The sequence below is a fragment of the Sphaerodactylus townsendi genome, linkage group LG03 (assembly GCF_021028975.2).
Source record: "Sphaerodactylus townsendi isolate TG3544 linkage group LG03, MPM_Stown_v2.3, whole genome shotgun sequence".
Classification (NCBI taxonomy): Eukaryota; Metazoa; Chordata; class Lepidosauria; order Squamata; family Sphaerodactylidae; genus Sphaerodactylus; species Sphaerodactylus townsendi.
The window spans coordinates 48,087,875-48,112,942 of NC_059427.1; the positions used below are offsets into that span (position 1 = coordinate 48,087,875).

The following is a 25,068-nucleotide window of genomic DNA, read 5'->3' on the forward strand; positions in this document are numbered from 1 at the left end:
GCCATCCTAACCATGCTCACAAGGGGGTTAGTCTGTCTCAACGCAGTGGGACTTATTTCCGAGTAGAGACGACGCTAAGGATCGCTCTTGTTAGCCTGCCGTCGCAACAACGAACAGAAACCTTTAAAAACTAGCAAAAGTTTGCGTGGATCAGCGCCTACGCGGGTTTCCAACCCACAAAAGGTTGGTTTTTGCCCGACTACGAGAGTGTTGACTTTTTAAAGGTCTCCAAAGGCTGCCGCTCGTTTCCGAACGGCACTGTTCGCTGCAGTTTGTTGCACGTGCCTATCAGACCCGGCACGGAAGGGACGTCGGGAAGGAGGAGCGAGGAGAGAAGCGCTGCTGCAAGGCCGGCTTTCTCGTTCTGCATCCCGCGGGGCTTTCGGGCTGTCGCTGGGAGAGAAAGCCGCGGCTGGCTCCTGCGACCTGCAACAAGCCTGCGGGCTGTCGCCACGGCCCGAGCCCTTTTTTTGGCTACCGGTCGCCTTTGCGCGCCTCCCCGGTTTCCTTTGTGCGCCGAGCACCACGCCTCTTCTGGGCAGGTGGCGGCATGGGCAGAAAGCGCAAAGGGGGGCTGCCCCCTCTGGACGGACCGGGCCAGAAAGTCAGAGGAGCAGCTGCAGAGGCCGCCTCGGGTCCGGCAGCTCCCGAGCAGGAGGGTGAGTGGGCAAAAAGATACGCGCAGATTACGACTTGTTCCCGGGGGTTGCATAAGCAGTCGGGATCAAAGTCCCGAGGGGGCCAGGCATGCATAAGTCAAGGGGAACTTTCAGGACAGGATCTTTATGCACCTTCTCTGTCAATGAATAATTTGTCTTGCTGGACAATGGGTAAAGCAGAACCCGGAAGGTTCTTAGAAAAGAAGGTGAAGCAGCTTCCGACACTCCTTTTGCATAATAGCCTTATCTAAACTCTTAAATAAGTTAGGGTGCTGTGTGGTTTCCCGGCTGTATGGCCGTGTTCTAGCAGCATTATCTCCTGAGGGTTCGCCTGCATCTGTGGCTGGCATCTTCAGAGGATCTGATAGTTGGAAAGGAAAGCAAGTGGAGTATGTGTATATATATAAGTCAGTCTCCTTTGTCTGCACTATGCAAGTGTTTTTCTGCTGGTGCTTGAGGAAGAAGGACAAAGTGCACTCTTTTAGCTTTGAAAGTGGATGTTCTTTTATCTCCCCATGGCGCGTGTGGTGATTATTGTTGTTTAAATACAAGCAAATACCAGTAGTGGTCAGAGAGTCACACTAAGATCTTGGAGGCCCGAATTTTAGCACAGGCTTGACTAGTGAATTATCATATTCCTAATGCTCTTGAAAAAAAAATTACATGCTACTCTTTTTCCAATGAAATGTCCCTTAACTGGATTACAGGGTTTCAGAGCTTACTTTCAGTGGGACTTCATTTTTCTTTGTCTTTTGTTTTTCTAACTGAGCAAAAAGTGTGAACACTTAGCTATAGTTGCTGGGCTTCTTCAAGTAATGAAACTAGACCAGTGATGGCGAACCTTTTTGAGACCATGTGCCCAAATTGCAACCCAAATCCCACTTATTTATTGCAAAGTGCCAACCCGGCAATTTAACCTGAATGCTGAGGTTTTAGTTTAGAAAAAAACAGTTGGCTCCCTCTTCCTCCACCCCATCCGCTCGAAAAGGGGCCAGCCTGCTGTAGTCTCCAGCAAGTCCTGCGCGCAACGCTCTGTGCCTCTCTAGCATCTCTGCCTCCTCTGCGCCCCCCCCCCTTGGGCAGCAGCCACTCGGAGCACAGGCACCTGGCCCGCCAGCCAAGTCCTCCCTGCTCACTGCAGTGCTTGCGCATCGTGCTCAGTGGCACAGGCCAGCCTAGGTGTGTGTGTGTGTGTGGGGAGTGATTTTCTGTCCCCAACATGACGAACTCTGTGTGCACGTGCCCACAGAGAGGGCTCCGAGTGCCACCTCTGGCACCCATGCCATAGGTTTGCCATCACTGAACTAGATATTAGCAAATTTGCTTGGTTATTGCATTCCTCACAGGTTGTTTTGGTAGCAATTAAGAAGAAGAAGTCTCCTGTAAGGAGACTCAAGGTGGCTTACAAGCTCCTTTCCCTTCCTTTCCCCACAACAGACACCTTGTGAGATAGGTGGGGCTGAGAGAGTTCGGAAGAACTGTGACTGGTCAAAAGTCACCCAGCAGGAATGTAGGAGTGCAGAAACGCATCTGGTTCACCAGATAAACCCTCTGCCACAGGTGGAGGAGTGGGGAATCAAATCCTGTTCACCAGATTAGAATCCACCTGCTCTTAACCACAATACTACACTGGCTGGTTCTAAATCAGCAGTTCTCAACCTTCCTAACGTCACGACCCTTTGATACAGTTCCTCATGTTGTGGTGACCCCCAACCCTAACATTTATCCATTTTACAGATGGAGAACACTGATGCAGAGAGTCTTAGGCAACCCCTGTGAAAGGGTCATTCTTGAGAGACTGCTCTAAATTGTGGAATTCATTGCCATGCAGTGATGACCATTAGTGCAAATGTCTTGAACAGAGGAATAGACGTTTATGGAGGGTCTAACAATGACTGTTCTCCATGGTGACTAATGGAAACTTTCACAGTTAGAGGCAGTGAATGCCAGTGCTAGAGGGCAACATCAGGGGAAGGTCTTGCCCTCTATGGCTTCTTAGTTTCTGGGGCCACTGATGAACCACAGTGTGATAAAAGATTCTGCACTAGATGGACCACTATTCTGAGCTAGGAGGGTTATTATTCTTATGTAGATATGTGCATCCTGATTCTATGCACATTTAATTGGAAGTAATACAAATGTGTTCATTGGGGCTTTCTAAAGTATTGTACATGTGGAACTGAGTTGCACACATTGTGTCTTGGAACAAATCCTCTAGAGTCCTAAGGAAAGTATTTTGATTTCAGTTTTTTTTCTTTTGCTTAGGCCTGTCTATGACAAAGTAAAAGTGATTTTATATTGACTGGTGTAATTTGGAGTTAATAATAACATAATTTTAATATTTATAGGAGAAATTACTGGTTTGTTATGAAAGGCTTCTCAAAATATGGGTTGCTTTTTAATTAAAATTAAATTGGCATTGTTTTCTAGACACATGACATTTGTTTTTATTTCTGATTTCATCAGATGATTTTCAAGAGGCAAAACCAAGTAAGTCTAAGGCTTTGTCTGAAAAAAGAAAGAGAACTTGTGAGAGGAGTGTCTACCATCCACCCTGCAGGAATTCAAAGGCGGCAGCAAACTCCAGAGTCAAAGTTGATTATAACATAGAAATAGAAGATAAAGAGGGAATATGCAGGTGAATGAATTTATCATTATATCAGATTTTCAACATGGTTCTATCTGTGGATATTTAAGTCTGGAGGGGTGTTCTTGGGAGTAGGGGTGGCTTTAGACAGCTTCCAGAGTCCTTTTAGCCCCCAAGCAGCCGCGTTCGCTGGTGTAGACTTGTGCTGTCAAAAAGGTAGGCACAGCCCATGAAACTACATCGAACAGTTTTCATGGGGACTGGGTGAGCGCCCCTGTCAGCTTTGGAGGCCATGTGACTCTGCCATCCCCAATCACATCGCAGCTATCTCCTCCCTTAGGATTGTACTGAAAGTCTCCATTGAAAAGTATTAGGTTTCCTTTTATAGATCAGGCTTACTGGGTTATGATCTGAGAAAGTCCTTGGTAAAATTTCTGCTTTGGATAGCTGAGATCTCTTGAAACCCAGATCATATCTATTATTGAGAAAGATTTATGTCTTTATATAGAAAGGTATATTCTCTTCAGTTTTCATTTTTTCCATCCATATATCAACCAAACCCAAAATGTCTGCCATATCAAAAAGCAAAAGCTTTTGGCAATTTGCCTAGCAAATTTTTAATGTTGTTTTCTGAAAATCTGTCAATTTGTGGCAGATTCCAATCTCCCATCAGGCACCCACTTTCATATGAAAATTCTATAAGCATATCTGTAAAATGTTTATGACAGACTCCTTGATTTTCATTTGGAACATAGATTCCCACCACCATCCTTTTAACCCCAAGCAAATGAAGTCTGCCCACATATCTATCTTACCGATCAGTCAGTACCAATTTATAATCTAAATGTGTTTTGATGTATAACACTGCCCCATTTTTCTTGGTAACACTAGCTGAAATAAATTATTCACCTAAAGAATAAAAAGTCTGTATTTGGATAAAATATATCACAGGAATATCTCATCTTTTGCCCTTTCTTCCACTTTGTCAAATTAGAACAAGGACTTAGTTGTCTTTCCCCACCTTTTAAAGTTCCATTCTGATTTATAGTTCCCGGAGAAAAGGATTATCTCTTTGCAAGGTTGCTTCTTCAGCACAGACAAAATCTCTCTTTATCTGTATGATTAATTATTTTCCAATGGTGAAGAAATGGGAGGTGATCATGTTTAAAATCCATTTCTGTTCTGCGTGGCTGCAAGATGGTGATGTTTCCTCCAGCCTCAGCCCTCAGTCCCAGGGTGAGTTGTAAAAACCTCAGCTTCCACAAATTACTCAGGAGGAGAGCTTCTTAATGCATCTTGAGTTATCACTTTCTATCTAGAGTGGTTACTCAGCTGGTTATTTATACCTACCAGCTGATAGTCTAGCTGTGAAGCTCCTCCGCAGGTCAGAAGCAGCAACATGTTATCAATCCTTCCACCTGAAGCCTAGCAGGCACTTCTTACTGCTCATAGATGGGCTGTAAACAGCAAAATCCAATTGTTTTCATTCCTGTATTCTTGATGCGGGTGGTGGAACACCCCAGTTTTGCAGATGATTCTTTGTTGTTAAACCCTCTTTGTAGAACTTAATGAAAATGTAAAAAAGCTACTTTTAAGCTCAAGTTTTAACTTCTACTATATACTAAACAGTTTTCAAAACTTCCCCACCCCGTTTTAGAGGTCATACATATACGAGTTTGTGTTTTTCTGTTGGGTTTTTCAGCAGTGCCTGCTGAAACTGTGCTTCAGACACTCTCTTAAATGTGGCCTCCTTAAACTAGTTAGTGCATTGTTCCTTCTTGCATCCTTTATAGTGGTTTGCAGAGCACTTTTCTGCAGGAAGAGACATGTGTGAAAAGAGAGCCCGCCATCAAAAAGATAGAGGATGAAGAGGAGGAGTCATGTAAAAAAAGAAAACCTGCCATCAAAAAGAGAAAGGATGAAGATGAAGAGGAAAGTGAAGATGAGTGGGAAGATGTGGAAGGTAGCTCTTTTCTTTTGTTATAACAAAATCGTTTCTATCAAGATTTATCATTTTTTGGGCTTGTTCTCATGCTGAATTCCCCTGGGTTTCTATGATGACTCAATTGAGTTTTGTATTCTTTTTAGGCATTCATTTTTTAGCAATTTCAGGTAAGTTTTAATCAGGTGAAACTGAATGACATAGCCTTCACCTCAGTCAGCTGGGCGTTCCAGCTCTGATTCCAATGTTAAAGTGAAGATATTAATATACAGAAGTACACTTAGAGTGAGTGTGTGAACTAAAATGACATAAGGCACTTACAGTGTGTGAACTAAAATGACATAAGGCACTATTCATTACAAATGTTTGGCACGTATTTTACTTTTTCCAAAGGGTACAAACCTGCAATATTAAATAAAGAAATGGAAATGAAGTTATGGAATATGATGCAGTTGAGTCTATGTGGTATTGAGTTGTCAGGGGTCAAATTATGTGTCTTATGGAGTGATCTATTGGGAAGGAGAATATATCCCTCAGTATGCCAGTACTTACTTTTAGCATGAGGGTATAGGTTTTGTGAGACAGAGTGAAAGATTTATATGTGAGACAGAGTGAGACAGAGTGAAAGATTTCTGTGAGACAGAGTGAAAGATATATGTGAGACAGAGTGAAAGATTTCTGCTCTGTGTGGCAAAGAATTCTACATAGAAGACTTCTTTTCCAGTATGTCAGAGAACGAGTTGTTTGGGCCTTAGAAATATGGAGCTAGTTTAGTCAGTTGGCCGAACTTTAAAATTCAGCCTATAGAGACAGACATTGTGATGGAGTTCTCTGCCACTCTCTGGCAATTAATGGCAGAAATCATTATGGCCTGTCATCCCCCCCTTTTTTTAAACAAAGTTGCTTGTATTCTGAAGCACGAATCTGGTGAGTTATGGCCTTTCTGGTCATTTCCCCTCACAATGGTTCATAGTGATGCTCTGTTTGGTTTATTCGACTGTCTTCAGAGCTGTAGGTAGATGGATAGATAAAATTGGATCCTTTGTGGGCAGCTGGGCTGTGTTTGTACAGGACTGGAGGTCTGCTCCTCATTTCACATTTTTGGGGTCTTCTTATATGTCCCTTGTCTTAAGATCCATGTAAACATCAAGTAGAAGAGTTGCATACCCACAGATTCAACAGACAAGATCTCTGTTTGGAAAGTCTCTGAAACTATTTGAGATAACTTATGTGTTCTCTGTGAAACTGAAGTATTCAGAATTCCCTTAGGATGTGATTTTTTCATAAGACTCTGGTTGAGAAATGTATGCTTTTTAAAAAAGTAATATAGGAATAATCTGTGAGTTAGAATTGGAATGCTTAGTATCTTACTGGGCATCATCTGAACTGTGCAATTTAGATTTACTCTTCCATTTCCAGAACTCTGTGAGCCTGAGATAGGGATTCTGAAAGACATTTCTCCAGTGCCAGCTCTGCCCAACAAAATGGTTGAGATAGAGATTGAGACACCAGAACAAGCAAAGAAAAGAGAGAGAAGGTAAGCTGAGGTTGGAGAGCTCTGTACGCAGAGATCTGTGGCTAGCTGTCTCTTTCTTCCATGTGAATCATCAAATCCAAAGAAAGCCCACATTTACACAACTACCAATAGAACATGGTGGCTGCAACTCACTGTCACATCAAACCTCAGTCTAAGTGTCCAGTGTGCTTCTGGCTTCTGTCTAACTTCCTCCATCTACCCTGATTTCTCATACAAAATGTAAAGATGTTCTGGTTTAAAATTGAGCCCCGTTACCCATGAAATGAGTACAGAGTTTGGCTTGGATCCTGCAAGATAGGATCACTAGATAGTCTGCGCTGCAGAATTCATTTTACTTCCACTAAAATGTCTGTTTGCTCAAGGGTTCACTGAAAACCATTGGTCTTGAGCAAGCAGAAGTTTTAGTGGTAACGGAAGGGTATTCTGCAGTACAGACTATCTAGCATGTGCAGAACCCACTCACAGGATGCAGGCCACACTGTTTTACCCAGTTAATTGTCCCTTCAAAAGCCATAATTCAAAGCTTGGATTGCATTTAACTCCTTGCCTGCCCTTTGTAAATCCTGGGCAATTAAAGTTAATTTTAGAGCAGGAGAACGGAAGGAGCATGGCATTCATGTTGAAGCCCAGCTCCCAACTGGATTTGTGCTTAATTTTGGTTAGAAGTGAGGTCTGAATATGGTGGTGGAGCTCTGTACACAACTATATGCAAATTATAACATGAAGAATCTGTGCTTGTGTCTTCTGGGACATGAGCTCTGATTTGACTGTGGCATCTTGCAGTGAGAAAAGGCAAGCTGAGTTTGAGACATATCTCCGAAGAATGATGAAACGCTTCAACAAAGAGGTTCATGAAGATATGCACAAGGTAAGGTGTACTTGATATATTTTATTTCTATTGTGCTCTGCTTTTCTCAACTATGGAGACCTTAGGAGGCTTATAACAACGTTCCCCCCATCTCCAGTTTTTTCTTACAACAACAGCTTTGTGTGATAGTAAGACTGAGAGTAAGTGACTTGCCTGAGGTCAGTGAGCTTCCATGGCAGAGTGGGGATTTGAATGTGTGTCTCAGATCGTACACTAGCACTCTGACCTCTACATCACACTGGCTCTTAATGGAATAGGAATGTTGCTGAAGAACATAAATGGCAAGGGGCAAGGATGAGATTCTGTTGCTGTTACCTTATTCTGGCTCTTAAAAGAAGAGTTGATTAATTCAGTTTGTTACCAGCAAGGGAACTCTACATATGCCATAACATAGTTATTTTTTGTGGGGAGTAGAATTTTTTTAGATAGCACAATGCCACTCATGAGACCAATATCCTGTTTCTCGTACACTTCTGTTTCAATCTTAGGGCACTTTTGCACATGCAGAAAGGGCACATGTGCAAAAGTGCCCTTAGTATAGCTTTCATCCTGTAAGTCTAAACATTGGTTTATTTACAGTGTTTATATGTCACACTTTCTGTGCTCTGAATAGCATTAAAATCATGAATAAACCAGCAATGAAAATAATAACTTCAACCGGTAAATCAAACAGGATCTAAGTACTAGAAACTATTGCCTGCTGGTACATTATAGCCAGTGCAGTTAACAGTTAATTCCAACCCAAATAAATCTGATTTACAAAAAAGGTAGAAAGGTAGATATTTAATTTTACAGATTCAGAGTTGGTTACAGCAAAGGACTTGCTGTTCCTGCCTTAGGAAGACTCGTTGAGAAGGGCTGGTGAAGCAAGTAGCTGGTGAAGCAGCATTGGGGCGTTGATATAACTGTTGTGTCTCTGGAATGAATATGGTCACAGCCGAGATTGCCTTTTTTGATCTTGATTTTCACACTCAAAGCAGCATCATTAAACTAAAAGGTCGCTGCTTCCTCTATTGCAGACTTGTTTCCTTTTCCCAACAGGTTCACTTGCTGTGCTTGTTAGCAAATGGTTTCTATCGGAACAGAATCTGCAGTCAGCCAGATCTCCAAGCGATCGGCCTTTCCATAATCCCAGCCCACTTTACAAAAGTACCTACGGATCGTGTAGACCGCTTATATCTGTCAAACCTTGTGAAATGGTAAGAGTCTCTCTCCATTACCAGTTCTTTTTTCCAATAAAAAACCCAAAACAGTTGTGTCTTCAGAGCAACAGAGAAAAAAATATTTGTTTCCATGTGTAAGCACCTAAGTGTAAGTAATCTATCCTTTCTAAAATTTTAATTGTAAGAATGGGATATTGTAAGTCCCCTGAAAGAATTGGAATGCAATATGAAGAGAGCAGAAACAAAAATTAAAACATTATCTTGTTCTTCAAGGTTTGTTGCAACCTTTACTGTCAACAGTGAGCTCTCTGATATTGAAGAAAATTGGCAGTCCACCTTGGAGAGGCGTTTCGCTGTTTATGCTGCACGAGATGATGAAGAATTGGTGCATGTAAGAGATCAAACTTTTAAGGAATTAAAGATTTTGGGAGTGTAGATTTTTTAAATAGGCTTTTTTTTGCGTGGACCTCAAATGGATGATTGCTGTTATCACATGCTTTGAACCTCTAGGTTTTCCATCCATTTGGTTCCTCCAGTAGTGTCTTTAGAATGCCATGCAAGCCACACTGATTTCCACTGACTCCAGGGTACATCACAGGATTTATGTTTTCTCTGACACTCAAGGCAGGTTGGTGTAAGATGATGCAGTCAAATAATAACGGAGATCTAATAGACAATATGATAGTCCAATGAAGTTCCTTTAATTTTGCAATCCTAGTCCTGTTAGACTTGATATGTCAAGCAGTACAGAAAATGGAATTACACATTAAAAAACAACGCAATAAGAACAGGATAATGCAATAAGAACATGCAATGAGCAGATTATACATGCCATGCACAGTGGCTTAGGCCCCAGTCCTGTTCTTTTTATAAAAGCACCTTCCTAAACCATTCCCTTGTTACCTGAGATGGTAGGGTCTGTCCCTTTTTTAGATGAGGAATTAGCAGGACAGACCTTGCTTTGTGTAGGGGGTAACAATGGATTTTTCCATCAGATTTTACAGAGGGGTTTTTTTGCAAGAAATCTGCAGGAGTCAGAAAATAAAGTTTGATGAGTTTTATTAGAAAAAATAAAATAATAAACTTACATATACTCAATGGTAAAAACACAGTCACACAGAGAAATTGAGAGCCATAAGATTTTGAAAGAGTTGAGTGGGTAGGTTGGGAATAGAGCAGGTCATTGTGGGAAGGGTAATATTTATCTGTCTTGAAGAAGGAAGATCCAGGAGTAGAGTCCAATGCTAGCTTGGGCTGTTCAGATAGACATTATACTTATTCCTTCCTAAACCATTCCTTCCTAAACCATTCTGTTTTACATAGTTGGTGGAGTGACAGACTTCACAAAATGGGGACCACCACAAAGAATGCACCTGGATAGGCAGCTTAGCCATTTGCAGGGTGGCACCTGCAGAAATATGCTGCTAGAACAGCCTTTTTGGTCAGAGGCTTTTCTATGGAACCCAACCAGCACTGGAACAGCTGTGCAAGTGGCAACAGCCATAGAAACTGTGTATGAAGGAGGTCAGAGTCTGAAATGGGGTACATCTTCTGTGGGGAAAGTGCTCATCTTATTGCTTTTCATTCCATTTTGTCTGGAAGGAACTTTTGCGAAGGTCATTGGAGAAGCAGTAAAATGTATTTGCATGTTTCTGTGTGGGAAGATCACTGTGTGCCTGTGCTCAGATTCCAAATAAATTATTTCTGTTCATGTTTTAAATAGATATTTTTGCTCATTCTGAGGTCTTTGCAGCTTCTGTGCCGGCTTGTCTTGTCGTTACAGCCCATTCCTCTGAAAGAGACATTAGGGAAGGTAAGAATGAAACATTAAAGCATTGAATGGCAGAATCATTGTGGGTGGGTTCAGATTTGTAAAAGAAAATGCTATTTTTGTTTGCCTGTCTTTGTTTTTTCAAGACAGATTCTGATCCAATCTTGGATCCATGAAAGGATTGCTATAAACAGAAGCGAGGGATGATTTTCACTGATTTCACCCCTCTTGCTGTGGGCCTTTGACTCCTCCCTTACAGGGCCGGAGCAAGGGGGAACTGCACCTGGGGCACACGTGCGCCCTGCGCCCCTGCCCTGCCCTGCCCTGGAACACCCCCTCCATTCCCTTCACCGGTGCATGCCCGGTGCATCACGCAACCCCCGTTCCCTTGGCGCTACCCCACTGCTCCCTTATAGTGTTCCTGGGGAGTTCTGTGCCTACCAAGAGTAGCATTTTACACTCCAGTGTGAAGGAATAGGGGAAAAAGCTGTGTTGCGCTGGTGGCAGTCCCCTTCATCAGAAATGTTTGGTGGATCCAAGTTCCTAGTTTGATGGATTGTAATGACTAAATTTGTTTATCTGAATGGAAGCTATGCTACAATCACAGTCACCATAGTTTAATTGGACTGTTGTTTGGTGTGATTCTGAACAGAGCCAACAGTGAGTGTACACAATACATATTTCAGAGTGTAGTACTGGTGACCTAGTTGCTCTTTCAAGCTGTTGACCTGTGCAAAAGAACCCAGAGGGTTTTAAATTTCCTTCGTCCTCACACTCATCAGGAATCCCCTTTTCTTTATTTCAGGGAAAGCCCCCAACCAAGAAGCGTTCTGTCAGTTTAGTCTCTGAGAAATTGTCTAATTCTGCCAAAAAGCCTAGAGTTGCACCAAAAAATTGCTCAGGATCAAAGAGCAAACAAAGAGCAGGCCAAGAGGAGACTTCATCAAAGAGCATAGAAGCTAACAGGAAACCAAATACCCCTGAAGCCAAAAGGAAAATAAGTAAATCCACGGTACTGAAGGGTACTCAGAAAAAAAAGGAATCTGATGATGGTGAAAACAACTTGAAGGGAAGGGAAGGGTTGGGGAGGCCCAAAAATGACCGCCAACGAAGAGTGGCCTCAAAAGTGTCTTACAAAGAGGAGAGTGGAAGCGATGAGGGCAGTGGCTCTGAATTCCATGCTTCAGAAGAAGACCAGGATGATAGCAGCATCTCTGACGATGATTTTGCAAATACTAGTAGGAAGCTTGGATCTTCACGGGGAACACCGAAAGCAAGAATAGCGTTTAATAACAGACAGAAATCTACTCCTTCAATGTTGAAAGAACCTAAGAATCCAGACAGTGTTGAACACTTGAGGAAAACTACCCCCTCAAGCTCTTCAAAGCCCCCAAAGAAAAGTAACAAAATAATTTCCAGTAGTGATGATGAAGAAGGAAGTCAGGAGCCAGTCACACAGAGAGGCGTGGATCAGTGGGTGGAAGTTTTTGTTGAACGAGAAGACAAGTGGGTGGATGTGAATTGTGTTCATGGCACAGTTGGTCAGCCTCCGCTGTGCTTCAGATATGCCACTAAACCAGTGTGCTATATCATTGGCTTTGATAACGACGGGTGTGTAAAGGATGTAACACAAAGATATGATCCGGCATGGATGACTTTAACAAGGAAAAGGCGTGTGGATGCCCAGTGGTGGGACGACACTTTGAATCCGTACAGAAGCCCATTTGTGGAACGAGAGAAAAAAGAAGAAAAGGCGGTCAGTGCTATGAAATTGGTCACCTTTTTTTTCTGTGTGGCCAAAGTGGATTCCAAATGGCCTTGGTGCTCACCTGTCCTGTTAACATTTTTGATTTTCTTTTCTTGAATATTTTAGCAAGGGAGGTAGGAAGTGGGAAGATGAAAGTTAGAGGTGCGAAGTGTGCTCTGGATTTTTGTGGAATGGCTTTTCACTAACAGCTTTTTAGGAGTAGCAGGCTCTGCAATCTACAATCCTTGCACGGAGGCAGCAGATGCTATGTTAAGCATTCCTAATACATTAGCACATTCCTTTTAGATTCCACAAATTGTAAGTTGAATGGATCAGTGGTATTCCTTATATCACAGGGATCAACGGGCAGCTTTTCCCAAAATAAACAAAACAATGATAGCTCACACAATATTGATATAAGGAATATCAATATTAATTTAAAGGGCTCAAAACAAAAGCTGGCAATCTTCAGTCTTGCATTGGACAGGGCAGTGGTGTACCTAGGCAAACTGGAGCCCTGGGCAAAACCTGAGTTTGATGCCCCCCCATGAGTGGCCACCCTCCCCTACTGTGACCAGACAATGATTTTTTTTCCACCAGGTCATTTCAAAGTCACCATCACATTATAGAATATGCCCCAACTCACAAATCCATGTTGCTGTGTGGTCATGCTGTCAGGGGTGCAAATGCTGTCAGGGGTGCAATTATTAAGATAGCAGCACCAAAATTTCAGATTATCTTCATGAGACCCTACTGATGATACCACCCAGGTTTAGTGAAGTTTGGTTCAGCCCCCATCTCAAAGGTGTAGCCCCCATCTCATTTTAGTTCCCATTGGAAACAATGGGGGATGGGGGCACTCCCTTTGGGAGTCCACAACTTTGCACTCCCTTAACCAAACCTCACCAAACCTGGATGATATATATACACACACACACACACACACACACACACACACACACACACACACACACACACACACATATACATATATATACATATATATATATACATATATATATATATACATATATACACATATACACGTATACGTGTGTGTGTGTGTGTGTGTGTGTGTGTGTATATATATATATATATATATATATATATATATATATATTTATATTTATATTTATATATTTATATTTGATTTGATATACCGCCCTATCCCCGAAGGGCTCTGGGCAGTGTACAGTATCATCAGGACAGTCTCCCGAAAAATCCCGGAAATGTTGGTGCAGCTAGCCTACGAACTGCGCCCCTGTAGGCCAAAAACAGAAAAAACACCGAAATTACACCCCCCCCCCCCACAAACGAACCTGCATTTTTGGTGCCTGCCACAAGGGGGCGCCCTGGGCAACTGCCTACTTTGCCCAATGAAATGCTACTGGGACAGGGGAGTCACCCCAAAGGAGCAAAACGTGGGGGGGGGGGACCTTCCTGGTTTCTGTACTCTCGCTAATCTTGGGGCTTCTGGGGTAGTTGACTGCACAAGTGGGATCACATCAGTACAGAAATCTCTGCCCTGGAGGAAACTTATCCTTACTACAGGGCGAAGCACCGGTGAATAATCAGCTTTTGTGTGTAGAATGTCTTGAGAACTGGTTCACGCAGAGGTGTATGCTGTCAGTCTCATTGCTTGTTTTATTCAGGCCTTGACAGCACAGCTGAAAGCATGATCTGACCACACAAGAAAGTATTTCTCCTGAGGTAATGTTGGGTGATACCAAAGATCCATTTGTGGTGTTAAAGCTGTGATGGTTCATCCTCACAGGCAGGTCATTGCTTTATCAAATGATGAACATGCATATATCAGTTGGTCATAGTCTTTCAACAGCTGAAGAATGTATTTGTGTGGTATAAACTCTGAACTGTGATATTGACTTTATGCTTCTTATAGTTTCTAGCTCAGCTTCAAGACAAGCCCCTGCCAACAGCCGTTGGTGAATACAAGAACCACCCGCTTTATGCCTTGCAGCGCCATCTTCTTAAATATGAAGCTATCTACCCCGAGTCAGCTGCTGTGCTAGGATACTGCCGAGGGGAGGCTGTGTACTCCAGGTGAGAGATCCCTTAGGTGTGTATGCCATGAAATGTGGCTTCCCCAAGTTTCTGTGATCAGATCTTGGATCCCTTGCTGTTGTGGTACCTTGAATAGAGCTAAACTTTTACAGAGCAGATCTAAAGTTCATTCTTCACATGCTTCTTTTATGTTACTCTGAAGCTTTTGTATGAGCCATGTTAATAATCAGGGCTTTGTGCTTCTTGTGTGAAGCCCGCAGAAGAACAAAATCCCACATTTTAACCATCCCAGATTTCCTTTTTTAGAAGAGAATTTCTAGTCCTTGTGGCTGTGAAGGACACTTCTGATCATGTGTGGGCAATGCTTGGTGAGGTTTCAAAAAGATTGCTAGTTGGGGAGAGGGCATAGGCCTTCAGTAACCTACTAACATGAACTCATTGGCCTTCTTTATGAAAAGCAGAATAAATGCAAAATCCTAACTACTTCCAAGTTTGCTCAGTTTCTACCGACAGCAAAATGTTTAGCTTTTCTTGCAGAATTTCAGTTGTATGAGCACTGTTCCGATTCTCTCTTTTTAAAGCATGCTATTAATAATAAATGATAACCAGAGTCATTGTTCATATTTGCATTGAGAAGGGTTGCTGTCTTATTTGGGCCTTTTCAGAGACTGTATCCACACACTGCACTCTAAGGACACATGGCTGAAGCAAGCTCGAGTGGTGAGGCTCGGGGAAGTACCATATAAGGTAAGGGAAGGGAGTGGCTCCTGTCAGTAAGCGTTATAGTTATGTCTGTACCCTCAGTAGCAAAATGAAGTGTGTACGCACAAGGCTTTTCACCTGAATTTGGATCTGTCAGGAGGATAAGCAGAGAGGGAAAGACCTGTATCCCAGCGACCCTGAAGAGCTGTTGTTCAGGTGTTGCTCCCATTTAGGGTGACCAGTGTTAGACTAGATAGAATAGTACATTCAGTCATAGAACCATAAGAGTTAGATTAGACCAGTTGTCCATGTAGTCCAGCTTCCTGTTTTACATGATGGCTAACCCATTCTCTGTAGGACAGTGACACAGGGCATTGAGGGCTTTCCTCTGATGTTGCCCCCGTGCCCTGTAATTCCAAGGTTTTATTGTCTTTGAATGCAAAACTTTGAGGAAGAAATATCTTTTTTACAATGGCAAACCTTATTGACTAAAGGTATAAAATTTACTCCAGCCAAACATTAAGAGAAAATTAGTACAAGATGTTCAATCAGTGGTACACCACTGTAAAGGACAGATGTTCTTTTTGTTGCATAATCTGCTTTTTGAATTATGTCATTCACTTAATGTTGTATTAATTACCGTATTCTTATAAGCCTCTGTAGTTAACATTAGTAGAAATATTGGCTATTTTGTGTGGCTTCCCAAATTTTAAACAATCTGTCTCTGATTTCATGGTTCCCATTTTGCACCATATTTTTTTCCTCTTTCATTTTTTCTGTCCATAAAGCAATTGTGTAATCCTTCTTTTGAATCTGCCATTTCTAATTTTAATACTCTCTGACCTGGGTTTCTAATCCAGTCTACAATTCAAACAAGACCAGCTGCTTTATAGTACAATTTAATATTAGGTCCTGCTAAACCTCATCTCGTTTTCTCATCTTGTAAAAATTTGAAGCTAAGACCAAGCTTTCCGATAGCCTTCTATCAGTAAGTCAGTGACTTATTCTTTTATCTTAATGAGCTTCTACTCCATTTGCTCCTCTCCGAGCTTCACCCTCATTCCTTCAATCTTAACTCTGCTGCTTGCTTGATTTTCCTCTTTTCCTTACATTTCTCCTTTGCGATGTTCTACCTGCTGGATTTCATTTCCTTATCAAGCCTGGATTAAGCTTCTGTTTTTCAATGTGAAATCTCTTCATTCATTGACCTCTTCTGATAAATCATCTTTGTCTTTCTATTCTAGAAACTGTCTCCTCTTCAGCAAGCTTCACATTATTTTTGTTTCATTCTCCCATCCAAGGTGTAGTGGTTAAGAGCAGGGGGATTCTAATCTGGAGAACTGGGTTTGATTCCCCACTCCTCCACTTGAGTGGCTGAGGCTTTCTTTATCTGGTGAACCAGATGTGTTTCCGCACTCTTACATTCTTGCTGGATGACTTTGGGCTAGTCACAGTTCTTTGGAACTCTCTCAGCCCCACCTACCTTACCAGGTGTCTGTTGTGGGGAGAGGAAGGGAAAGGAGTTTGTAAACCACCTTGAGTCTCCTTACAGGATAGAAAGGTGGGGTATAAATCCAAACTCTTCTTCTTCTTCTCTAACTCATGGTTCCCTGACATATGCAGCTCTCTCTCCTTACTACAACTGACCCCTGAAAGTCCCCTTCAGTCTGAAGTTCTATTTATGAAGTACTGTCTAGTATAAAGAGCTGTTCTCATAATGGACAGAACAGTGCGCATTTCAGTTTGTTCAAAGTGATACTTGACTGCATGCAGTTTGGCCTAAAATATACCTACCTGCATCAAGTAAGCAAACCTGCCTTTTATGCCCCATTGCATCTGAATGGAGTGCCTACCTTTGATGTGTCCTTAGTGTGTGTTGCATTCATTTGTCGTCTTTGCACAGATGGTCAAAGGCTATTCCAACCAGGCAAGGAAAGCACGAATGATGGAACCTGCAAACCGGGAAAAAAAGGACTTGGCGCTCTTTGGTCTCTGGCAGACAGAAACTTATCAGCCCCCTATTGCAGTGGATGGAAGGGTAAGCAGGAGAAAAGATAATGTATGATGGAGAGAGGCTTTGGAAACTGCCTCGAGACTGGCAGGGTATGGGTGGTATAAAAGCCTAAAGATATAAATTAAGTAATAAATATAACTGCTTGCTAACCCACGTAATATAATCATTTTTGACAATACTGATGGCACAGCATTCCATGTACAACTTACCCTGACAAAAATGCTTGCAAGCCAGACCATAAACTATTTTGAATTTCTTCTAAAAGGTAAGACACACAACCTCAGGTTAGTTGCGAACAGAGTGAATGCATTTAAATTGCCTCTTTTTGAAGGTGAGATCATGGCTGGAGGGTCTTTAGTCTTTTCCAGTCACTGCTCCTACCAATAAAAGTGGTAATTTCCCATGTCCCCTCACTTCCAATTGTAGCATACACAGGGAAAACAAGTATTATCAAAAGTAGTTTCTGTCCTCTCTCTCACCCTCCAGATGTTTTCTTTTGCTATCAGTAATATTGGCAAGACTTCACATTTTATATTATATTATTGTGCCAATTCTATGCATAGCCAGTTTTGGGGATTCAACTGTAGTTCCTGTGAGCTTTTCCAAACCAGCCCTAGTATTGTCTATGCAGTAGTCTCATTGGAGTCAGTGGGACCACATCTTGATTGCTGACAAGATTGCATCCTTGGCATTTTTGATGACCTTTGGGAAAAAAGATTATTGTTGGGGGTTTTCAGGATCAACGTCATGAAGAAATTCTCATTCAATTTGATGCATTTAGAATGACCTTGCCTTCTTTAAAATTTAGGAGACCAAAATATTTTTCAAGATCTCAGGGGAGCATTTTTAGATGTGAAGTTAATTAAAGGCTTTCTGATTTTAAACAAGACTCAACTGTCTGGACTACTGTAGGAGCAAATTGGCCTTCATGAAAATCTTGAGCTAATTGGGTGAATCAGGCATAGGGCAGGATCCCTCTGTTCTCTTATGTCTCTGTGTTAAAGTGAAAATATTAACACCAGAAGGAAGTCCTCTGATCTGGGGGTTGTGCTGTTGTTATAAGGATAGTAATCTCCTGAGGTTTTTTCCCACTCTTCTTTCTTTTTTCATTTCAGGTTCCTCGAAATGAATTTGGGAATGTGTATCTTTTCCAGCCCAGCATGTTACCAATAGGCTGCGTGCAGCTAAAGCTTCCCAACCTTCACAAAGTGGCACGTAAACTGGATATTGACTGTGTTCCAGCTGTTACTGGATTTGATTTTCATGGTGGCTACTCACATGCAGTGTATGTCAGTTTTGCTTTCTGGCTTGGTAGCCTACAGTGATGTCATGTGTGCGACCTGACACATTCCATCGGTGAAGAGTATGTCTTAAATATGGCTAGGCTGCGAGGGTCTGGCTGAAGGTCATCCTGGAAGATTCCAGGATGACCTGGGTATCCCCACTGTGCCATGGAAACTTGCTGGGTAACCTTGGACCAGTTATCCAATCTCAGCCTAAACTACATCACAGGTTTTTGCAAAGATAAAATGGAGAAAAGGAGAATATTGTAAGCCAATTTGAATCCCCGCTGGGGAAAAAAGTGGACTATAATAAAATAAAATTAGAGGATATCCTTGCTAACAACAATATATGTTGTTGGCTGATGTTTCGTTCCCCATCTTGGTGGGTTTTTTTGGTGGGGGATTGTTTTTGGTCTTCTCATCCATGGTATTCAGGCAGTAGAAAAATTCTTCAGGAGATGCTGCTAGTTCAGCAATTGGCATATTTAACTAAATATTGTTCATGTGAGCAGCATTCTGGTGTTGCCCTTTTCATATACTGTTTCCACGGAATAATCCCTCTCATCTTCCCACATTTCATGAGGACATGACACTTCAGAAGCACCCTGTCTGGCATTCACGTGCCTCCTGTTCCCCTCTCTTTGCGTGCAGGTGAAGCCAAATTCAGTAATTCTCTAGGAAATCATTGAGTAGACAGAGAAGTCTTTAACCCAAGAACAAAGGAACAATATTTTGGGAGCCTGAAATAAGCAGATGTGGGGATGGGAACTCAATTTTTCTGTATTCTCCTTTCTCTAAATGAATTAAGGGGAACAAATGCGGATTATATCATTTTGTGTACACAAGCATCCTGTTAATTGGATTAGGCTGAGAAGCAGTGGCTAGGCCCAGGGCCATCTGGTGAGCTTCAGGGCCCAGCAGAGATGTGAACACAGCTCTTCGCTCAAGGCCAACAGCCTGTCCCATACACCGTGCTAGTTCTGGCACTGGATCAGGATCAACTACAGAGGGGAATGGGGTGCCAGTTGCCACTGACCAAAGGTATAGCAATATTGTTGTTTCTAACTCATCCTGTTGATTTCAAACATAATCGAGGTTCCCATAATGTCTGGTCATGTCGTAATGAATCTTACCATGAAAGTATTGTTGATGTGTTGTTTCAACACACAAACAATATGTGGGTACTGTCTGTTGTGGGTTTTCTGGGTGTGGTGGATTTTTGCTCCAAACATTTCACCCGCATTTATGGCTGGTATCTTCAGAAGCATGCCATGGTAAGATGTCTTTCTCTCCAAGTGATTGTGTGGTGGGGTATATATTTTGTTTATCTCACAGGAATGGGAATGAGGCCAAATTACATGTGTTTGAGTAGAGTTAACTTGCAGTTTCATTTGCAAATTGCATTTACATCTGCAAATGAGTAAATATGTGTATGGGTGAAGTTCATTTTTTCAGTTGCATTTGAATGTCTTTGGTTTTGGGGTTTTTTTTAGTACTGATAGCCAAGTTTTATCTATTTTCAGACTGTTCCTTTTTTTGAGACTGTCCTGGTGTTTGTGGATTTCAGTAGCCACCACGAAAGTCCCCTGTAATCTGACATGGTAACTGTTGAGAGTTTTCAAGCATTTCTGTGCCTTCAAATAAGATCCTATGTCTAACTTGATTTAGAGCATTTTTAGCTACTGCCTGAGAAATCAGCTACTATGTCAGACTATACTGGAAAGCAATTGAAATCCACATATACTTGGAACAGTTTCAATGAAAAGAGAGTTGAAAATCAACAAAACTTCACGGCCAGCATTAAAAAATACCAACACCAAAAACTAATGACATTCAGATGCAACTGCAAATTAACTTCCACCCAGATACATGCAAATGTACCACCCCTCCCACAGCAAGGTTGACAACATATATGCCCCATCATACAGTCACTCCACACTATGCCATGGAGAGAAATAAGTCTTGTCATGACATGCCTCTGAAAATGCCAGACATAAATGCGGGTGAAACATTAGGAGCAAAAACTACCAAACCACGGCCGCAGCCTGGAAAACCCACAAGAGCCTGTTGACTCCAGCCATGAAAGCCTTTGACAGGACTATATGTGGGTAACTAGATTATTATGTTCTCACCAGCACTGAAGGCTACATTGTCTGTGAAGAATACAGAGAGGTGCTTGTGGCAGCCTGGGAGAATGAAGAAGTAGAGAGGGAAAAGAAAGAAAATGAGGTAAGAAGAATCCCTTTGAAAGAGTTTGTTCCTCCCCCAGCTCCATCTTTAGTGAATTGAAATGGCATTGATGCAATTGAACAACATTGCAGAACAAGGCAGTTCCTTAAATGTAAATCTGGAGAACAGCAAAGTGTTTTCAGTTTCTGATATTAACCTCTACCCGAATGGGTTCCTAAATGTTTGGTTTTTGGGTCATAACTTGGTTGTAAATATGGAAGTAAACTTAACATCAATGATGCTTTACTTGGGCTATTGGAACCCCACTTTTCAAGGTCAGGCCAATTCAACACAATAAATAGTAAGTTCTTCCCTTTGGTGTGAGGAAGTTCCGTTTACTAAGTGTTCTCTTGTAAGATATAAGGCCTACAATTATTTTAATTGTTGTACCTTTCATCTCTAATTTTGAATGATTTTTAAACACAGAAGCGGGAGAAGAGAGTGTTGGGGAACTGGAAATTGTTGGTGAAAGGAGTTCTGATCCGAGAGAGACTGAGGAAACGTTACTCCACTAAGGTAAAATAAATCTTGGTATAAGCTATGTTTGCCTGTTTGGATGTTGTTACTGCCAAGATAATTCAGAAATGTATGGATATCGGAAGCCCGTATTTGGCTGCGGAAGAAAAAATGTGTGTGTAAACTGTTTTTGAACTGGAATGGTCAGTACTGTCCTTTCCCTAAAATCTGTGTAGAGTTTTTCTCTTCTGTATTTCAGCAAAGCCTTGCTTCAGATGTTGCAGCTCTCAAAACAGGGGAAAGTATATGACAGCTGTAGGATGGATCTCTAATGTTCAAGGAGGATAATGTTTGCTGTAGGATTGCCTTGTATTAATATTAATCTGCATGTTAGGTATAAAATGGCTTGTTTGATGTCTTAACCCAGTTGTCTGGATTGGAGGAGGAAGAAAATCACTTGAATTTTTAAAACATTGTGTGGTGAATAATAAATAATAATAATAATAATAAAAATGGCTCTTAGGCTTGAGATGGCTCAGGACAGACCAGAAAGTGGAAATGGCATGCTCCCCCATCCCCGACAGCATTGTGCTACTGACAAACAGGCTTGAACTATTGCTATTTAGTTCATTTATTATTCTGTTACTTTGCTCTGAATGTATTAGAAAAGGTTGTCATTTGAATATTGGAATTCTATGTATTATTTTTTCCAGGGAGCTGAAAATACTTTCATGTTGCTGATTTTTCCAGTGTCAGTTAAATCTTTTAACTCTTCCAGAATGAAGCAGCAGATGGCATGATGGGAGCACAGACTGGCTTTTCCTCTGATGAAGAAGGACCATGCTCAAAGACTGGAGCTGAAGACATGACTGTTTCTTGGCCCCAAAATCGGGAAGTGGAAAAACAGAGCAGGGAAGGAAAAAGAACCAGAAAGAGCCAGCGGGAGAAGAAAGGAGAAGCAAAGCATTTGTTCCCATTTGAGAAGCTGTAACCAGGAGGAGAGGTTGTTTTTTTCTTGAAAAAGGGCATATGTGACCTTTCAAACCAGCCTGTAGTTTCAGGCTTAACAAATTACATTTTTATATTTGCTAAAAACTGGAGACCTGGAATTGTGTCAATATATAAATATAGCAACATTTGAGTAGGTGGCATTTAAAAATTCTTCAAAGAGTGTTTATTAACTAGGCCACAAAATTGACCTTTTCCAAGTGTGAATATTCCTGAAAAGCTCTGGATCATGTTTTATTATCTTTTAAGAGCTTTAGTTCTTCCACTTGTATTTGTAGGGTTATTATGCATAGATGGCTTGACTGCGAAAAAGAGCATACATTTATCAGAAGAGGCCAGTCTCTTAAGAGAAATCCTTGTGAACATTCTTCTTCCATTGAATATTCTTGTAATTTAAAATTTATTAGTTTCCCTTTCATTGTCTATTACTGTTGTTGTCTTTTGATTTAGTTTGTTCAAAACACCTGGAGAAGTTCCCCAGAGGTGTCATAATTAGCTTCAAGGTAGAGTGAATAGAATTCTGTGCTTGTAAATTGGTAAGAATTCTTTCTGGTTCCAGGAGGTGGTATTCTTCCACATGTCAGAAACTATTCATTAGGACATTCTTCTACACCAGCTCCATTGAAATAAAATGACAGTTGTGTGACACCATTGTGTTATGGTCTTGTACAGCTTCTGTTTGTTTTGGTGGGGCTTGTACAGGAGCATTTCTCAATGAATTTGTGCCCCAACACGTTTTATTAGCACACAGGCAAAACTTTTTTCACACTTAATGAAAATTATCCAATTACTTGTGTGCCTTTTAAGATTGCCTTGACTTATGTGCACTTTTATTGTGGGAGAAATATTCAATCTGAACCATGTCGTACCATTTGAACCTGACTGCAGTTAGCTTTAGCACTTTAAATACGTTCAAAATTATTTTTATATTCAATCCTTGGCAAAAAAATTAAACTCTTTAATAAGATCTGGTATACAAGTATACAGTTTCTTTCCATTCATGGTAGTTGTTGGGTGAATACTACAAGTGATTAATTGGGGGACTTTAGCAATTTATGCTACGTTGTCACCTCCAGGCTCAACATAGTTGGCTCAAATCATGGCTTGGCTCCAAAGGACCACATTGTCCATAAAATCAAATATGCCTGTTGGACTATGCCGTGTGCAATGGTTACAGACAAATATTTGTAATGCCCAGTGTGCTCTTTACCTCCCTCCAGTATTCAGAGTCTGACTAGAGGGTCCAAAAGATGCATTTCCACCTTGGACAAGAATGAACAACTCTTAAGTACTCACAGTCCAATAGCTCAACCCAGTTTAATACCACACTCCTAACATCTCAGTGAATATATCCTGGGTTATGAAACAATTGTACTTTAAATGTTGCAATTTCATACGAAACCAAATTTCAGAAGAAAAAGTAAATTTGGTAGTTTGTTTTGACTGGATGTTGTACCAAGTTGTTGATAAGTATTTTTTCACAAAGACTTAAAAGTTTTAATGCAAAATGCAACACCTATTAATATTTGCAGCATTACTACACTCCTTTTTAATGCAGGCTATAAACCTTTCAGTTCCTGGAACACCGGGCCTTGGGTCCTAAGATACTACATGGTCTTCCAGCTACTGTGGAGATTTTCGTTTTTCTCCAGTACTCACTTCTGATGTTGCCAACATTTCCACATGCATAATAGTTCTGTATAAAATGCTGATCTTTTTGCATGCAGACATACTAGCAGCCGAGGAAAGGAGTGGTACAGTGAATGCCAGCGTCCACAGCAGACAGAGAAGTGTCACAGGATCCAAGCCTATGCTGGCACTGGACATTGTTAGGAAGAGCATGTATGCTTTATGAAAAAGTTTACAGGAATGCCTGTAGTCGACCCACGCGGTCAGCGTAAGAACGAGACGAGACGCGGAGATAACATCTGGTGGAGATCGCCAGCAGCGGGAGACCGGAGGTCCGTGTTCCTAGCGAGTCTCCCGTCTGCCGGTTCCTGGCACCTTTTATTGTTACTCTATTGGGGGCGTGTAGGAGGGAGGACTGGGGGGAGTTCCGGGAGAGCGGGAGGTCGGGAGATCATCATGTGATGCATGATCTCACCTGGCTACGTGCGGAGAGGAGCGTACGCGTCTGAGCCTAATCCTCACCTGGGGGCAAGACCATTGTCCCTGCGCCCGGTGATTGAGCCAGACAGTTCATGACCCGTGACTCATAGGGGATGAGGAGTGGGGGTGCGATGCGACCGGCAAGGCCGCAGGTCCGTTGGCGTCCCAACGTTCTACTACGGCACTGCTGGGTCGGCAGTGCACTACTACATCTCCTCCTTTTTTACATTTTAGAAAGCGGGGGGCCGAAACGCTAAGGGGCGATTTAAAGGGGCGCTTGTCTCCTCCGCCGTTTGGTCAAGTTGACCAAGCTGCTTGTGCAACATTAGAACTTGGTTGCGGGGTAAGGGAAATGCGAGGGGTTTCTTACACACGTTACAGGCAATATTAGACACGCATTGAACGAAACAAGATCCGATAACAAGGCACACAATTAAACCAATGCAGAGCTGTAAAATAGCACTCAACCATCCTCCCGGCAGCCAGCTCCAGAGGCTGACCACCAATGGGGCAAAACATCATACTTCAGATTAGATACAACTTCTTGCAGCTCACGCACTTTCATGTGGATCAACTGGGAATTATCAGAAAGATTAAAACAACACATATTATGTACATTCTCACAACCTTGGTGATGTAACAACAACAAATAATCAATAGCGGCACGATTGTCTAGGGTAGGCTGACGAAGTTCCTGCTGCTCGGAGGCCAGGGCATCCAGAGCGGTGGAGGTAGAGTTGATGGACTTCGCAAGGGCACAGGCCAGCCGGCCAATAGTCTTAGCATTGTAGGAAGCGAGTCCGGGGACTCCCACTAGGGAAGTTGCGAGGGAGACGAACTCCGCTTCGGAGAGGGCGACCGCGTCGCTCCGACAGGAGGGGTCGAAAGGCAGGGCGGCGGCGGCGGCGGCGTCCGGGCTCCCGGGGTGGAGCCTGGGGTAGGACAATGGTGAGGCGACTGAGGCAGCAAAG

The 25,068-nt window shown here is 42.1% G+C and overlaps 1 protein-coding gene across 1 annotated transcript; it reads left to right on the plus strand.

Annotated features, from left to right (window-relative positions):
* The first annotated feature begins 299 nt into the window (after positions 1-299).
* On the plus strand, positions 300-22,962 carry XPC (XPC complex subunit, DNA damage recognition and repair factor). Its single transcript, XM_048491940.1, has 16 exons — positions 300-659; positions 3,126-3,297; positions 5,040-5,209; positions 6,608-6,725; positions 7,509-7,593; positions 8,635-8,792; positions 9,030-9,147; positions 10,480-10,569; positions 11,333-12,283; positions 14,175-14,335; positions 14,962-15,043; positions 16,902-17,036; positions 18,128-18,297; positions 20,431-20,524; positions 20,951-21,040; positions 21,759-22,962. The coding sequence occupies exons 1-16, from the start codon at positions 551-553 to the stop codon at positions 21,969-21,971; spliced, it is 2,916 nt and encodes a 971-aa protein (XP_048347897.1). The 5' UTR covers positions 300-550; the 3' UTR covers positions 21,972-22,962.
* The last annotated feature ends 2,106 nt before the right edge of the window (positions 22,963-25,068 follow it).